The sequence below is a fragment of the Grus americana genome, chromosome 4 (assembly GCF_028858705.1).
Source record: "Grus americana isolate bGruAme1 chromosome 4, bGruAme1.mat, whole genome shotgun sequence".
NCBI lineage: Eukaryota > Metazoa > Chordata > Aves > Gruiformes > Gruidae > Grus > Grus americana.
Genome location: NC_072855.1, coordinates 25,486,071 through 25,504,376, shown reverse-complemented (window position 1 = coordinate 25,504,376; position 18,306 = coordinate 25,486,071). Strand labels below are relative to the sequence as shown.

General features: G+C 37.6%; 2 protein-coding genes across 10 annotated transcripts in view; both read right to left on the bottom strand.

Moving 5' to 3' along the window:
* WDR19 (WD repeat domain 19) overlaps window positions 1–14,986 on the bottom strand; it is a 47,302-nt gene extending 32,316 nt beyond the window's left edge. For both annotated transcript variants that reach the window (XM_054823271.1, XM_054823272.1), the window contains exons 1-10: window positions 14,931–14,986; window positions 13,394–13,485; window positions 13,244–13,309; window positions 10,271–10,396; window positions 7,413–7,528; window positions 6,737–6,852; window positions 5,381–5,461; window positions 3,392–3,504; window positions 1,974–2,147; window positions 713–783 (exon numbers count right to left, since the gene is read on the bottom strand). In XM_054823271.1, the coding sequence (XP_054679246.1) occupies window positions 713–783; window positions 1,974–2,147; window positions 3,392–3,504; window positions 5,381–5,461; window positions 6,737–6,852; window positions 7,413–7,528; window positions 10,271–10,396; window positions 13,244–13,309; window positions 13,394–13,485; window positions 14,931–14,936 (961 nt within the window). In that variant the 5' untranslated portion in view covers window positions 14,937–14,986. The remainder of the gene's footprint in view (window positions 1–712; window positions 784–1,973; window positions 2,148–3,391; window positions 3,505–5,380; window positions 5,462–6,736; window positions 6,853–7,412; window positions 7,529–10,270; window positions 10,397–13,243; window positions 13,310–13,393; window positions 13,486–14,930) is intronic.
* Window positions 14,987–15,315: 329 nt separating this feature from the next.
* Window positions 15,316–18,306, bottom strand: part of KLHL5 (kelch like family member 5) — a 60,166-nt gene continuing 57,175 nt past the window's right edge. For all 8 annotated transcript variants that reach the window (XM_054824926.1, XM_054824928.1, XM_054824929.1 and 5 more), the window contains 2 exons: window positions 17,554–17,725; window positions 15,316–16,855 (listed from right to left, as the gene is read on the bottom strand). In XM_054824926.1, coding sequence (XP_054680901.1) covers window positions 16,799–16,855; window positions 17,554–17,725 — 229 coding nt within the window. In that variant the 3' untranslated portion in view covers window positions 15,316–16,798. The remainder of the gene's footprint in view (window positions 16,856–17,553; window positions 17,726–18,306) is intronic.

Genomic DNA, 18,306 nt, shown 5'->3' with positions numbered 1-18,306 from the left:
AAAAAAAAAAAAAAATCCTTTAAGTACTGAAATCAACAAACAATTATTTTGCTTTAAAATGTGAAAATGGTAGAAATTCCTAACTAGGAATATACGTACTAATGTACTCAAACATAACCAATTAATATAATTCCAAGATTAACTGGAATCACTTAAACCAAACTCGTATTTTACTAATTTAGCATTTTCCTAAGAGTGAAGACTTGACAATAACTGAAGTATTTACAAACACTACAAGAGGAGATAATGGTGTTAACTCATTACCCAAGAACATAGACTTGTAACAATGTTCTGGAACCCACAGGCACAAATCCTGTATATCAGGATGAGAACAGATTAGATATCGTATGTCAATACAAGAGATGCTGAAAAGCACAAAAAATCCACCAAAAAAACCATGGAAAGAAGCAGAAACCAGTTAAGTAGATTATTTTAGTAATCTGAATATATTGTATTACAGATTCAAAAAACCAAAACACTAACTGATCAAATATTCTGAGAGCTGTATTTCTCTATACTCTATAAAAAATACAATAGGTTCCCATTTTGCTATGGGTCACCTAATGAATACAAGTTGGGAAAGCAGGAATTTATGATAAATTCTATATTTACACAGTTTTTCCAACAACAGTACTTTCACTCATGTAAACAGAGTCACCATCAAAATTCTGGTTTATTTAATTGTCTGTCTTCATTGAGACTATTAACATACCTTTGTTTTCATCATCCAAGTTTATTATGGCGTACATTTCTCTCAGGTCGGACAGATCATGGATTTTAATGCTAAAACAAAAACAGTCATTCTCACTAATATAAATCTCAGTCATCTTAAACTGGAAGAAACCCAACCCAATCAAGACAGCCTAACAGAGCAAATAATAGAGCGCAAATGCAAAATGCCTTCTGTTTCCTAAAGAGCAACACACACTCATTGTTATCCATCACTCTAAGTAGTATTTCCCTGTCACTGTACAAAAAGATTTGCTCAGAGAACTAAAATTTGAGGAAAAGGCACAAATCCAATTTGAAAGAACTCAGGGGTGGGAAACACACATTATTATTCCCATTTGACCTGTTACAATACAGGTTAGGTTAAAACCACATTCCTGATAGACAAACACTGCTTGAAACACAGATGCAAAAAACTAGCTGTCAATCCTGCTTCACATAAAAAGGAACAGAGTGAGAGTTTACTTATGCTGTCATGTTTCTCAATATATGCTAAAGAACCCCTTAAAGAAATAATACTCATTGTACAATAGCTTGAAGTTGCACCATCTTTTGCTCACAGTTGTACCACTCTTTACGTGCAAGTGTCATAAATCACCAGTCGGTTAAGGTCATACACAGAATTGAGGACAGACAACGGTTTGACTCCTACCATCGCTCAGCTTGATTTTCGCTGAAGAATTCAGATATCACAGAATCAGGCAGTAGCATACAAGGAGCTAAAGGAGATATTCTATCATATGCACAACATATTTTGGAAAAACTCCAATCTATTTTTTTTTTCCTTAATTGCTTACACATTTATACTTTTGTCTAGATTGCAGGTAAGACCAAACATGAGGGAGGAGGATACCAGCATATCAGCATGCTCAGTACAGCTTTAAATGATTTATTCTCCTATTGCTAAGCAGTTGTTTATGTTCAATGAATAAATCATAAAGAAATTTGGACATTTTTGTAGCCAAGTAACATGGTAGAAAAAGAAAGAATCAAAAGCAATACTCTCTACTAAAGCTGAAGTAATTTTTTTTTGTTTACAATTCATTACAATAAAGTTAATTCCAATTGCAGATATTTTGGCTTCTCCTAACTTTAGGCAGAGAGGCAGTTCCACAGAGCAGTTCATCTCGCCTTCTCTGCACTGACTTATTAGGGAGCCCTGAAGCCTTAGGGAGCCTAGCTTTAATGCCTAACTGTTACAGTTATGTGAGAGGCATTCCATTCTTTATAAAACTACCACTTACCAATTGTCTCCACATGATGCAGCTTTGTTTAACGACTGTGATATGGCAATGCTGCTTAGATTATCCTTATGATTATGAGCTTGAAAGATTTCTTGACCTATCTCACGAATGTGTGTAGAAATGACTACAAAACACCCTCGTGAGAAACCAATCATAATGTAGCCATCACCGTACCTGTTACAAAAGAAACAACAATTAAGAGGCCTATTTATGCAATATGCAAAGTGCATGTTTTTTCAGACTGCTGGGGTAACTGTCAGTGCCTCTCTTTAATAGGAAAAATAATCAAATTATAGGAATTTATATATATAATGTAGAACAATATAGTATTAAATAGATTAAGGGAAAACCAACCAAAGATTCTTAAAGGACAAAACCATGTTTGTGCCAGAGTTCACTCATAAGCCATCTTTTTTTCTCTCTTTTACATTCTATAACGCCGCTTTACTTTCAGCAAGCTGCATACATGGCAGTGATGCCAGGAGAAAGACCTCTGGTATCTTCATTGGAATAAGCATGCCAGAAGATGGAAAATTCCATTTCAAAGTTCTGTCTGACTTGATCCCACCAAAGCTATGCTAAAAGGCCTTGAGGCCTACTACTGCAAACACAGCAGAAGTACCAAAGCTACCATCTGTATTTGTGAATAGTCTGTTTACTTTTCATAGTGTCAAATAGAAATAATGAAGTTAAGGCAGAAATAGTTACAGCATGTAAGAATGAATTCAAACAATCAGCTTAGTTGCAGAAAAATCATTGCAAGGGAAAAAGCCCAGGTATGCCCTGCTAGAGCTGTGGCCATAAATTAAGAAGCATATAGCTACAGGTTTTCTTACACAGTTGTAGTGTAAAGGAAGAAATGACAATTCCACGTTGACTGAACAGGCATTAAAAGACAAGGTGTCATGATTCAAAGATACAGAAACAGTACAGCTACTTTTAGGGTACTGAGTTGAAACTTCTAGCTTCGGATTTCTTCAAAGGAATATTACCAATCGGAATACAGGCAGGGAGGCTACAAGAACTTTGCACAACTTTGTAAACCAACAAATTAGCTGAAGGATACAACTCCCCCCTAGCTCTTTCATCATTAACTCATCCAAACAGAACACAACCTATTAAACCCTCAGTTTAATCTACTGTCAGGACAGCAACAGTATTAATGTTCTAAAGCTGAGCATACCTACAGCGATTATATTTGAAAATACTGCTTTTATAACCATTGAATTGTCAAGTAAAACAATTACAAAATGTAGATTTGTGTTTGGAAAAGAATTATTAAAAAGGCTACAATACATCCAAGAAAAATACAGTGTAAGCAAGGGATATAAGATTTCATTTCCAGCATTTATCAGAACTACTGGGAAAATCTTAAGCTTGTTAATACTAGAATGCTTCATTAAGAAAGTTCTGCTCACCATCTGTAGGTTACAATACTGCCATAAGGCTGCTGAAATTTCAGATCAATCGGGTTATCAGGATCATTCAAATTAAAAAGAAAGAGAGTCTTCTTGCCAACCACTACACTTACCTGCCAATGAATGAAAAGAAAAATTAATTTGATAAGAATGGCATCACTTTAAAATAAGGCCCTACATCTTCACCAAAAGATGAGATTTATGACTTTAAATAATCCTTAAGAAACCCATGGATCTGAATTCTGAATCTTTATCAATAGTGGAAGAGATTTTCAGGATATTCCCCTTGTGAGCCAGTGGTTCAGAGATCTAAACGTAAGCCCAGCAGAACACACATCTCAGATTTTTCCCTACGGCAGCATTAAGTCAGCTCGATTTCCTCAGATGAAAGGCAGCAGGTTACGTGGAGTTATCCTGTTGGATTACTCTCACCTGAACTACAATGGGGGTTTTGATCCACAGAATTTTTATCTGGGAGGTGGAAGGGAAGACTATCACAACACTGCTATCTCAAGTAACTTGCTGAGATTTCAAAGATAGAAAGACAATTCCCAAATGAAACAGCATGTTCAGTGTGTATTAAACATGCAATATTTACAGTTTGATATCAGACTAGGTGAGTGCATTTTATTTGATGAATCCCATACAGCTGCTGGACTTCATAATGGAAGACAGGTTGAACTTTGGAGGTTTTTTTGAAGATTATTTTTATTACTAGAGTGTGTGTTATTGTCAGGCAAGAGTAAATTACTCATTTTAGAAAAAGCAAGGAGAAGCAGCTTAGCAAGATGTTAACTCTAGTAACTACTTATTTTGATCCAACTCACAGTTGTCTGGGGTTTTTTTCTGATGTCATAACAGCCTGGAAGTGATCAATATCAAGCCAAGCCCCCCTCCCAACAGACACCTAGACAATAAATGCTATGTAGTTTAGAGCTGCTGACAGACCATCCAAGCACAAACACCAAGAACTACAGAATGTTCCCTAACATTCTACAGCAAACTTGAGAGTTGTAATAAAAAGTCTGCAAAGCCTGGGCTATCGCATGGCCCAGGAAGCAGCAGAAGAAATCAAGGCTGAAGTCCTCGGTTCCTGCATTTTCGAAATATCTGTTAATTTAATTTCTCCAGGAAGCAGAAAACATATCACTCCATGTAGAGAGGCAAAAAACTCCTACAGGTCCTTGTCAATGTAAACATGGGGAAAAATTCTTTCTTGACACCTATACTCTATAGATTAAATCTGATTATGAGAATTTAATTACATCATATAAGTGTATAGATCTGGAAAAATTCTAACACAGTACCACCTTTCTATCCATGGATTTTCTATGTCTTGTCTTGGTATTTCATTGCTGATCCTTTAATAACCTGCTCTGCTAATAGTTATCATTACCCCATTTTTCTGTACTTCACCATTGACCTATCTGATGGACTTTGATTCATTCAAGAAGACAATGAAGACAATGAAACTGTAGCCATGTAGACAGAGACAGGATAATGCTCACACCAGATTGACTCACACCGGGGCTTTTATTCTCATTGATGCTGGGGTTTGCATAAGATGAAAACCTAGAGAACAGTGATCTGTTCCCAAAACTCAACAGCTGAAAATCTGTCCTCTGAAAGGCACCATCTCTGCAATTTTGACAATCCTGCTGCATTTCCACCTGCCACATTGCATATACTGTTCTATATTTATATTGTATGTATTTCTTTAAGTCCCTGCACACATCTCCATCTGTTAACAACCACTGCAGAACTGATCTGCCATATTGCTAACCACTGCGCTTTTCATGAACACATCCTTAATGAACAAAGGGGTATAGCTTTACTTTAAAGCAAAGTTTTGGAAAAGAAAAAAAAATCTTCAACACCAAATTTTAAATCAAGGAGGAACAAATTGCTTCCTGGCCCACAGTGGCTGCCAGCAGAAACCCTGAAACATCAGATTAACACTTTTTGCAGTATTTTGTATTGACTTCTTACTGTGCTTTCCCTGGTTGATATTCTTTCATCAGTCTTCATAACTGAGAACTGCATATCACTGGGATCTGAGCTCACTGAGGTCTGCAAGAAAGAAGTTCAGATTGAGAAATAAACAGTTAGTGTAGCAAATACTGATGATAAGTAATTGCATTATTCCTGCCCTGTACATTTTAGTGTTAAGGATAGAGTTATAGCATGTAGTATCAAAACTAAGAAAAAAGTTGGAAGAAACATGACCTCAGTTTGTCATCATAATGACGTTATCATGGAATATACTGAAAAAATATCTATGAAACAGACAGAAATACAAATCTAAATAGAGAAGAAATGATCCAGATGAGGAAGAAGACTTGCAAGATGATATTATACAGACAGTACTATCTAAAGCAGTACAAATGAGGTCACTTCAATGCAAATTCAAAGAAGGAAGACCAAGAATAAAGCATACAGGTTAAATATTTACAATGCATTTTAATATGGACATGCCTGATCTGGTTTAGGTAGTGACAGCAATCTAGTTGCTTTTGTAGTCAATATGAGGTTACAAAACCTCATAGGCAAGCCTTGCTTAGGTCTCTGCTGTCTCAGCTGTACTGCTTCTACTACGTAAGCCAGCTAGTTTAAAGCACAGACATACACCAATAAATTTATTAGGCTATTCTTCTCCAATTGTGATCTTCAGACATAAAGATGGAAGCATATGAAATGAACTATTAAAGATTTGTTCTTTGAAAATCTTGAGTGAAACACTGTTCATTAAAGTTAAAAAAGTGAATTATATTCACGTGCACACGATGCAGCAATTGTCATTGCTTGGAAGGACTGTGATGTATGTAAACAGAACATTTGATTAGAGAATCTGAGTGTGCTTGGAGGAAGCACTGGAATCAGTCTCCCAACAATGCAATGGTGGTCCAGCCTAGGAGTAATCCTTGCACATCAGAGGCAAGATCTTTGTTTAACCAATCTAAAGCAAAACTAACACTAAAAGCACTTCCTAAAGACCTTATAAACAGTCACGAGAGCTGTCCCATGCTTCTACTGGGGAAGTCAACCTAAGATGGCACTCATAGGATTCTCTTGTAACAGAGATACAAATCAGGATCAAGGATGAGAGAGGCATGTTTAGGCAGCACCACAGCAGAATTGCAGAGACTCTAATATCATAAATCACGAAACATAACACAGAAGCTCAGATGTTTAGGTATGCCTCATCCTACACGGGGTTTCCCAAAGGCTCCTTGTCCTTTAAAGCAGCAGGATTGAAAAGGCATAAACTCCCATAGGTCCCGGCTTTCTTGGGAACCAGGAGTATTTATGTATGCCTTAAAATCAAATGGGGGTTATAAATACTACCTGTCTTATAGTATCCCCTTCCTGATTGCTTATAGTAATCATTTTGTCTTCACCGCCTAGAGCCAGAAGGTTTTCAGTACTCCAACAGCCACAAGTAATCCGCTTAGTGTGCTTACCTGAAAAAGAAAGAAACCTATACAACACAAATGAACACAACCACAAAAAAAAAATCCGAGATGGAAATATGCTCTATTTAGCCACTCAAATACAGATTCTCAGAATGTGAAAAAACTTATCAGAGCAATTACAAATTCAAGGGTAATTTTTTTTTTTAAATTTAAATCTCCTACTCCCAGATGGAAGTCTTTTGACCTTATAGGAACTTGCACAGCCCCTGTTCTTCCATTTCTTTGCATCAAATTTCTGGGGACTGTGCTATATCCTTAACCTTTCTGGTACTCTAAGCAGCTAAGAAAAAGTAACTTAGCAACAAGAACAACCACAAGAAAAGATAACACAAGTTTCCCATGAGGCAGTATCAGGTATGTGTATATATATTTTTAACTTACTGTACTATAAAAACACTCTGGTAAGTACAACAAAACAGAAGGTGCAAGTTGAGTATGAGCACATTTTTAACTTGCATGTTCATATACAGAACTAAAAAGGAATCTAAGTATATTAGCAAAATTACACTTTCTCACGTGCAAGCTTAGTTTCAAACCAAATTTCATACCAAGAACAGAAATCTTGCGAGAAGTCTGACGGTTATATATGAGTAAGTTTCCCTTTGTTGTTCCAACAGCAAGTAAAGTTCCAACTCGAGACCATAATACGAAAGACATTGCATCCCTAAAATAAAGAAAAATTTTACTTTGTATAGCAGAGATTCCTTTCATGTGCTTACATATAAAAACATTTTGTATACTTGTTTTGAGGTTCTATTAAATCACACAGACCAAGCAGAATTTTTAAATTAAGCAAATATTTTCTACAACAAGTATAGAATTATTTAAGTGTGCACCAAATAGTGAAAGTAATAAAAGTTGTATGAAGTAATGTAATAAGACTCGTACAAATGGAAATGTGTCTGCAAACATCAACAGTCTTTGATGGAATCATGGGTAATTTGGCCAAACATGCAGCTTTAAAAAACACCCAAAGATATGATGAAGGTATATGAAATTTTTCAGTCACTTTATGCATTGTTTTTTTGTACTTCAATAATTCTATGAATTCAGCCAACTCCAGATGAATAGGTCTAGTTCTAGTCAATGTAATAAGAAAGTTAGAGCCATTTTAACCTGAAGTTTCAGATACAGCAAGGCCTATTTTGGTGTATATTTAAGGGTACACAGATAAATACTACACATCACATTTTTTAAAAAAAGCCTCTTAAGCAAAACAATTTTAATCAGAATTTTCTAATTAGTGCAGTTATTTCCATCAATGCCTCTCCCGTCTCTTTAGATTTTACTGTACGCATACAATAGCAATTTCAAACAAATTTCAGATATTAATTGACAGATGAAATGCCCTCCAATATATAACTTGATTTGCATATGAGGGGTTTTGTTTGTGGTTTTTTAATTTCAAAAAGAAGATGATATCAGAAAAACCTGGTTACCACACTGTTTATGTCTTAGTGCTCATTCTGCTTAAGCAATAACACTGTGACAAAAGAAGGATTAGGTGCTTAAATTGACATATACTGTTCTAGTGAGAGTGCCTCCAGTAAGCAATTTACCTCTGATATTAGAGAGAAGGATCATGAAGGAACTGCAATAACCACATACTCCATTCTGCTAAGTACCTTCTATGCTCTTTTTTGCTTGCATACTGGCAAGTTACTCTTCCCCCAAAATATTTGTTCACACATGAAAAATAGGTGCAATGTACGTGTATATACATATTCTTAAATTGTTTTGATTGTATAAGTAGCTATAGTTTAAAACCGACCTATCTGAAAAACCCCAAACCCCTACTTGGGAAAATTTTACCAAAAAAATATATTTTGAATGCCAAAGTTGACATATTACACCAGAAAATATCATAAACAATAATCATTATAACATCTGTGCTAAAAAGGCATACTGTTTACAATATGTAATAACTAATAAATGACAAAAATGTAATGACTAAGAAATAACTGAGTAATCCGCAAATACCTAAACAAGATGCCTATATAATGTTACATATAATTAATTAGACAGTAGGAAGAAGTAATCACTTTAAATTTCTCATTTGTATGTAGCATCATTTGCTTGTTTTGAAACTGTTTACTAACATGTGACTTAACATTCTACTGACAAACAATCTTCAAAACATAACTTCATTAAATCACATATAGGTTAAGTCACTGGGTATTTTGTGCAAAGTGGCAATTCTTTTACTTTTTCAGGAGTGGAATAACTTGTATAGAAGTTATTTTTTGTTTCAGTACAGTTTAAGTTCAGTTTCAATATACCCATATAGGATACCAGGCTCTAACATATGGAAATATCCCATAATCAAATAGCCAATACTCCAAATGAATTTTACAAAGCACAAGTGTACATGTTAATAGAAATATGGAGTATTTCCATATTCCAGCCATGGAGTTTTCAACCTGAATCTGGAAAAAAAACCACCCTCAGAAACCAACATAACCCCCAACCCCTAATTTTTCAGCTGAACTGAACTTTTTTAATTTAATGGATAAAACACTTCAATTTTGGTGTCTTTGACTACTTAAAAAAAAAACAACCCAAAACAACAACAACCTCCCCCAAAAAACCCATACACAAAGGAAATTTAGAAATGAAGGGTTAAATCAGAAGGAGTGTTTGTCTCAAGTAAATAAAATAGCAGCAGTATCCAAAATCAGCTGTTTCTCTGTTCAGGTGAGTGCCCTAACAAACATGGGACATTGGTTTCCACTCTCTTTCCTGCAGAAAGAATGTTTACGTAGAGTGAAATAGTTTAGTGGATAGATTCAAAGAATCTAAAAGTTTAATTGTTAAACCAAACTTGTTAACCCAATGCTTGATTGTTATGCAGGCCTCAGGAAAGTTTTAAGTCTGCATCCAAATTCAGAAGAGTAGGGATCTGAACCTTAAAGTAGGATCGCCTTAGGTATCTCCTCCCATTCTAAACCAGTCTGCTTTGTGAATAGCATTTTAGTCCCCTTATAAAGTCAAGGGGAAAAAAAATCCTAGCATCACTAAAATAATTTCCCTTACTTTTAAGCTCCCTTTTACTTGTGTGAAATACATTGGAGAAAGTGCAGCTCGTGCAGACATACAAAAAATTCACCCATCCTTGTTGCTACCACAAAGTGGAAACATTGAAGTGAAGCTCTCTGGGGACTTTGGCACTGTTGACAATTAAAAAAGAAACAAACCCCTATCAACTCCAAAACCCCCACCCACAACAAACACTTCAAAACCAGCAAATCACACCAAAATTTAGCAACAAACTGTAGCATATTAGTTTAACAGCATATATGCTATGAGGACTCCAATAAAAAGATGGATCTTTGCAAAATATCCTCCACATCAACAAGCCACAGTGGACCCAGTCTTCACAGACACACTTTAAAAAAAACTTTCTTACCTCATGCCACTGTCTACTTGGCTTGTTTTGTTTGTGTTCGCATCCCACAGAAATATGGCACTAGATTTGTCTGTGATTATTGCTAAAGTATCTCCATCTCTATCCCAGTCCATAGCAACACAGTTACTGAAGAAAAAAAAAAGAAACAACAAACCAGCTTTCACTAATAATGTTAAAAGATGTTTGTAAGTGTACAGAAACAGCTAGAATTATTCATTTGAAGTCCCTGCCCTTCCTTTTCCCTCCCAAAGAAACCCATGACAGATTGCAGTTTTGTCTGTAAAGTGTACTTTTATAGCAACCACGCTCTTACTCAAATCTCATTGAAATGACAGAAGCTGAAAGGAAGGTCATAAAAAAAGAGACTGCTACCTACATTCTAGTACCTTGAAATACTGCCACCTTGATTTTCAGTGAAAATCCCTTGTAATGTTCTATTTTGTTAGAGGCTACTCAGTGTTGGGATGATTTTTCTCATAGTTCAACAAGCATAATGAACTTGGACAAGAAACCTATGCAGAAGCAGCAAAAACCTCCACTTGCAAATAGTTCCAAAGGGGACAGCAGACTTACTCACAAGTCTCTAGTGAATTGGAAAGTGTTGTTTACAACACATATTTAAAGCACCATATACTGCAGACTAAGAACCTATGCCATCTAGCACCACTCTTTTCCTTCTAGATAAGTAAGTTGATAGTTTCAGGTTAAAAAGGTATCTCTGTGAAAAATTTCACTCTCATTACCACTGAAATGAAAACTCCTAATGCAAGCAATTTCAGAAGTATCCTACTGAAACATAAATTGCTGTAAACTAATTCAGTCAGCCTTCAGTTCTGGTTTCTCCAGCTTCCTTTTTAAAACCTTAGCAGCTTATTCTAGACACTAAGTATTCCCAAAACACATCCATGAATACTTAACAGCCAATCAGAACAACAAGAGCAGGAATAACAAGGACAAAAAGGAAAAAAAATAGGGAAAAATGTAGATTACTAAGTAAACAAAACAAATTCTATCAACATAATGGTAAGAAGATGCTTATAACATTAACTATTATAGCAGGGAACGTTTGAACTCCATTCTCATGCAAGGAGAGCTCTAGCAGTTAATAATTGCCATTGGTTAACCGTTAACCAACAAATAAAAAAGCAAAGCTTGGCCCGAGGGGTAGAACCTCCATATAAGCACACTTGTTTCTGTTTAAACTGTGTATCACAAAAAATGAATTTTATTCTAATAGCAATAATTAGAGAGAATTTATTCTTCAATCACAGCAAAAGGTTGAAAATCAGAATTCAAGAGAACTACCTAACCTAGGTATAAGATTTGCTGGCGGGCCTCAGAAAGTCAGTACTATTCAAACTATGATAAGCAGACGTTAATTATTTTGACAAGCCTTTAGGATATGTGGCTATTATAAAAGTCTTTTCTGCTCTTTGCTTTGCCATGAGAACACAATATTATTTTAAAACTGGTTTAGATGTTATATATTTTCCTGAAGGAAAGGGTCACATCCGTAGTGATAGCACAAGGTAGTGCTATCAGTGTCCACCAGTAAGGCAGACACCCCTTCACACCACCCTCACCAACCCACGACAGTAGATGATCCCCAGTCCAACACAAGCTCTTCTCAGAGATCACCACCGATTCCATACAGCTTTCCTCACTTTTGGCAGTTTGCTGGAGAGAACGAGCATTTTTCATACATTGTGCTAAATACACTGCAGACTCAGGTGGGCCACCAAGCAGAAGATGCTGACATAGCCAGCCCACATTATGAGCAGCACCTAACCAGAACGGGATTTTGAAACAAGACAGCAAGATGTGATTGGTGGTCAGTAAGATACAAGTGAGTCTGGTAAAGACAATGAGAATTTAATCTCTTGGTTTGGTGCAAGGTGGCAACTACCATGAACTGCGAAAGTGGATTTCTAGAGAGTTCTTGGGGAGCTAAGTGATTCTGGCTCATAGCTACCAATGATCCAGGGATATGTAAGGACATTTCAGAAATGAAAGTTGGACTTCTAGATTAGAGGCTTCAGATTTAAAGTCTTAGTGGGAACTGTGCCTTGACTAAGGGCTCCACCTTAATCAAAATGAATCAGGTTGTTAGAAATAAAATTAAAAAATCCAGAATTTGCATGAATACTTAGGCTAAGAACAGGTAAAATTTAAAAAAAAAAAAAAAAAAAGAGAAGTACACAAATGAAACTATTGCTGTATCGGGTAGCAATGGTGCCCAATAAAATTAGATTTACAGAGCAAAACGGTATGACAACCTGATGTCACAGTGTTTGCACCTAGGGAGGTTTCCTCTGGGCCATATCTAGCCTGTTCCTATGGACTGATTGCCTTTTAGCTGTTACGCTGCATCTTCCAAATTACACCACTTTTTAAATTTCACCTGAAAGGAATCCAGTTCGTACACCCCAACATGACTCTCTGATGTAAGCCAAGTGTGATAAGCAGGAAAACCAGTGAGATTCACTTCAGAAGTATGTTCTTGACCTAAAGTAAAAATGCCACTATATACATTACGCCAGTGACACGAGCAACAGCACTAAACTAAAAGGATACCTTTCCTCTGTAAGGCTATGACAACAAATAATGAGAAAACTGACAGCAGCAAGAACACAGTCACAATCAGCATGACGTGCATATACTGCATACAACCTCATTATGTTCTTTCTTAATATGATAGATCTTTTTCTAACATCTTTGATTGATTTAATTACTAATAAGGAGTGCTTTGGGTAGGAGAATATATTTTTATGACAATCCTTGACAGCTAACTATGAGTTCAACTTTTACTGTCTCAGATTCCATATCTACTCATCATTTTGTATTCCATTCCAGATATGTTCACCAGAGATAGCATCTCTTCCTACAAAATTCTCACATTGTACGAGCACCTCACCAGAAGATAAACATTTAAAAGAAAATAACAAAGAAAATAATTTAAACCTCAGTACCTACCCTGGCAAGCTGATTTCATTTCTCTTCTGACCATGACGATCAAAAATTTTCACAGCATGATCACCTCTAAAAAAGATTAACACATAGAGTAACTCCCTTTCATCATCAGTGATTTCTACAGACAAATGCAATAAATATTTGTACTCTTACCCTGTTACAGCAAGGAAATTTCCCAAAGTTTTCTGCCAAGCAAACTTCACAGGGGAACCAGACCAAGCTTTTTCTAATAGACTGAATACTTGCTGGGAGGCACAAAAAAAAGTGGGAAATTATATATCTTAAAATCATAGGGATATAACAATAAACAACTTCCTAACATGTTAGCAACTGTGAGTACTGTGGAATGAAAAACCCACCCCTCAAACACAACTTCTGGGTGATTCTAATGCACCAAAGCACCTAAATTCCACAGAAAAATCTTTTGGTTTGTGCTGAAAAAACCTGAAGTTTCTGGTGCTGGGTGTCTGCATTGAGAACTACTGTGACTTTATCACAACTATTATTTTTTCTCTTACAGAGTTACTGGAATAAAAAAATTGCATGAGACTCTCCCCTTCATATCTGAAGACCATAATGGTTAGTTCTCTGAATTTCATTGGAAAGTCTGGGACCAGAAAGCATCCTTAGCATGTAAAATACAGAAGACTCAACATCCATGGTTTTAAAGACATGTAAGTATTTTGTCCTCTCTGAATTGTTGAGTCTTAGAAGCTGAGACCTCAAAGCTACTCAACTGTAAAAAGAGATTCTGACTTCCAACTGAGAAAGTTTCTCAAATTCCTCTTCCTTGCACACTACCTACACAGATTTTTCTGTAACTTCAGTGGAAGATAAAGCCCAGAACTTACTTTGTTTCACAGCTTGCGATCATGACTTTTTCCCTCCCACATTATCAGATAATCACCAACATCTGGCGTCCACCAACTGCCTGGCAGGCTTACTCAAGCCTTTGCCAAAGGTCCACCCATCCCTTCTTTCAGACGAAGGTAAACTGAGGCATTCTTCACATCAAATTTGCATTTTACTCACAAAAAGTGTTAAATTACGAGCACCACATGCCAAAAGCACAAAGAACATCTGACAATTATGTTTGATTTTAAAAAAAAATTTAATAAAAACTGTAATAAATCAACGATAAAGAAAATCATTATGGGAGTGCAGGTCAGCTCCAGGTCTTCAGGCTCTCACTGTAAAGTAACGCATAAACTAAACCCGCCTCAGGGGTTTGAGTAGGAAATTCTCCTTTTGCCCCAATCGTTTAGCCGTTGCCCGAGGAGGGTTCCTCACACCCCTCCCCGGGCCAGGGCCAGCATTAAGGCACAGCGACACGGCGGCAGAAGACGTTACAGAGAGACGACGGGCGGCAGTAACGGCCGCGGCTGACGCGGTGGCTCAGGTAACTGTCGCGGGAAGCAGCAGCCTAGCCACAGCCTGGCCGCAGCCCGAGCCTCCCGCGGCCTCGGCTCCCCTCAGGAAGCCCACTTGCTGGAGGCCGGCGCGAGCGGGCGGTTCCCGCCCCAAGCACCGCCCGCCCGTGAGCGGGCCCCGCTCGACGCCCCCGACCCGCATCGTGCAGCACGGAGCAGGAACCACGGCCCCGATCGACCGCCTTCTACCCCACCGCCCTGGGGCCGAGGCTCCCTGGCGGCCCGCCCCGCCCGCGCGTACGGCGGCCGAAGAGACTCACCTTCATCGCGCCCACCACTCGCTACGCAGCCGCCCCCTGCGCATGCGCCGCCCTCCCTTTCCCGGCCGATCAGCGAGCCAAACCCCGCCCCCCGACGGCGTCGCCGTCACCGCGGAGACGGAGAAGGCGGAGGAAGGCCAGCGCCGTCACGGCCGGGGGCGGGGCCGTAGGAAGCCCCTCCCTCCGCCGGCGGGCGGGGGACTCGGGCGGGGCCATGGGGGGGAGCTGCGTGTAAGGCCGTAGTGGGAGGGAAAGAGTTTTTCTAAACCCAGAAGTCCAACAAGAGCGGTAAAAATCACATTTCTTAGTGAGACTGTTCAGTCTTAGCTGCAGGCACACAAAAGGCACTATGAAAGCCCGAGAAAGAAGGCGCTAACTCAGCAACACCGCATTTAGGTTTAGCTGTATTCAATTGCAAACAGTGCAGGTTTCATCACATAGGTTCAGCGCTTAGTAATTTGTTTTAAAACAATAAATAATTCACTGAGAGCATTAACACATTTAAAATTACAAATGTACAAAGACTTTGGGTATCAGACGCTTCAAACTTTTGAAAAACATTCCCGGAGCTCACATCTTCCCCTTTGCTGTTACAAACACACAGGTATTACCTACTGTTTTGAAAACATAAGGAACAAGGCACAGAAAAGCAAATACAAAAAGACTTTCCGAGAACATTCAGACCCTTCAAAGCAATTCTGTGTAACAGCACAGGGCTCAAAAAAAAGCAAATTATAAAGTATCTGAAAACATTAGGTAACTGTTAAACAAGGTAATTGATTTGATGTAATCTTGTGAGGCACACACAACTCTCCTGTAAGATGCTGAACATGCTTAATTGGTGGCAGTGAAGCATCTTGCAGGATCAGGGCCTTCACATTTTGAAGCAACCTCACTGAACAGACAGACAATTGTTTCATTTCATCTTATAAAATTATACTTTTCAAATTAGTGCAAAGCCTCATGTAAAATGTAATTAGTCTAGATGTAATGGAATGCTTCAAAAATTCCAAAGTGCAAACATTAAACTAAAATCGGTTAACTTTTAATCACACTTTTGAATTCTTCCAATAACTCACGCTTATAGACTTTTCCTTAAAAATGGCAAAGTAAATACAAGAACCAAAGTAGAGAAAAAGCTATGATGTTCTGCATCTCAGAAATCTCAGCAGAAATTATTAAATAGCAGATTTCTGCTAGCATAAGACGACAATATTTAAAATAAGGCTTTGGTTAAATAAAAAGTTTGCCAAACTAGGAATGATGATAAAAGTGCAAAAGATTCACCAAATACACAACTTCATTTCCAAGGCAGGCGTTACGCCTGCCATTTACAAGGGTTTGCATTGGTTTGTCAGCCTGCATTGTAATAGCTCAGATAACTCTAGCAAAACATGTTTCTTATAGGCAAATTAAACACACAGGGTCCAATCCTATAACTTGTTTCACCAAGAGATAGACTCAATTATACCAGTGGAAATGTATCCATTTATAGCTTCATCCCTCTACATGTTTGGGGGATCAAAGCCCTGGATCTGTAATATTCGATTATTACAGTGAGCTCACTAATGAGTTCACTCATTTCTTAGCACTTCCTAAACAGAAGCCCTCTGCAGGCAACTGGCTGGTTGCAGCTGATTTTCTCACAAATAGAATTCTTGTAACATATCGGTAACAAAGATGATTTTTCAAAAAGTGCTTAATATTGGTCCGTAAGAACAACATGTACATGTTAGCTTGAGACCAAACACTTTGCCATGGTGGATATCCTGCACCTCATGTTTATTGGTGCACTGGTAGTTTGCTTGAAGAAAAAAGAAATCGTCTGAGTCTACAGAGGAGAATGTCACCTTCATAGAGAAAATAATTTACAGTTTTACAGTCACAACACACGCTCCAGCTCTTCCTAAGCACAACGGTGCAACCTGTAAGCAAAAAAAAATAATTAAAAAAATAATCTGTGAGATAAATGCAGTCAGCTGTAAGTATTTTTTTTTCCTAAATCTGACAGTGTTTAGTTAATACTTGTAATAATAGCTGTACAGCTGCAGCAGTGGCAATGTCACCCACACTCTGCTAATGCGACTGAAAAAAATAGCATATTGGCCCAAAATTTGGATAAAATTACTTGGTATTACAGGAAAAAGAATCCTTTGTTATGGTACAAACTGGACACCTGAGCTAGACAGTCTGCATATAGCATTCACATCAAGAAGGCATTAGTTATGAAAAGATGACTAAAACCTTGAAGAAATTGATAAACTTGCTGAGAGACACATTAGAGCTAAAACCAATTGACATTTATCTTCAGAATAGGAAGTAATGTAAACAGAACCCTTTACGACAGTTTGGGGAACATGTCAATACATTTTATTAAGAGTAGTTGAAATTGTGAAAGAAAATAGCTATACTTTTGCCAAAGAAAAAAGGGCAGTTTATTAGAAGATAACAACTGTCTGTTCAAGATTAATCATCTCAATATGGTAGATAAAGAAAAAAAAAGATTTACAACAGACTAGTAAGAAAGTGCTTCCTAAAGCATTATTTGAATTGTCTTTGTAAAAAGAGGCACACTTGAAATAAGAAGATAAATAGCAGTGTATGGTCTGATCAGACACTATACCTGTGTCCATTCATTTGTCTGGGGATCGTAAGACTCCACTGTATTAAGGTATGTTTGACCATCGTATCCTCCAACAGCGTACAACTTGTCACCAAGAAGACATACTCCCACTGCATCTCTGCTAATGCTCATAGAGGCCACAGCAGTCCACATGTCTGTTTTTGGATCATACCTAAAAGATAATGTGTGTTATGCTCTAAAACTGTTGCTTGCAAAGTAATAGGAAAGAGGTATTCTTAGGTCAGCACAGATTTGGGTGTTAATTTCAAAGGACTCCTTCCCCCAAATACTCAGAAAATGTTTCTTTAGTCATCTGGTAACAGAGTCAGTACTAGCTATGTATCTACTTTGTGCTGCTTTCCATACAGGAATACATACATATACGTACAGCTGCTCTTACTACCTTTCTTACTGTATGTCTAAATGTACCACTCCAGAATCAGTTCTGCTGCTATACGGTAGTAGAGCAAGTGCTTGCTCTAAGCGTAACTACTACATATCAAAGCACATGCTGTTGAATTTGGGTGTGGTACTGAAAAGAGTTAATTGCCATGAAAGACTACCATTTTAAAAAAAAAAAAAAAAAACCAACCACAAACTAAAACCATCCAACCAAAAAACCAAACCAAACAACAACAACAAAAAAACCAAGCAAAAAAAAAAGTTTGAGAAAATTCTGGGGGAAATGCAAAACCCTTAAGACAATTTACAGCACTTCTTTAATCATAGCTCCATATCATCAGAACCATCAGC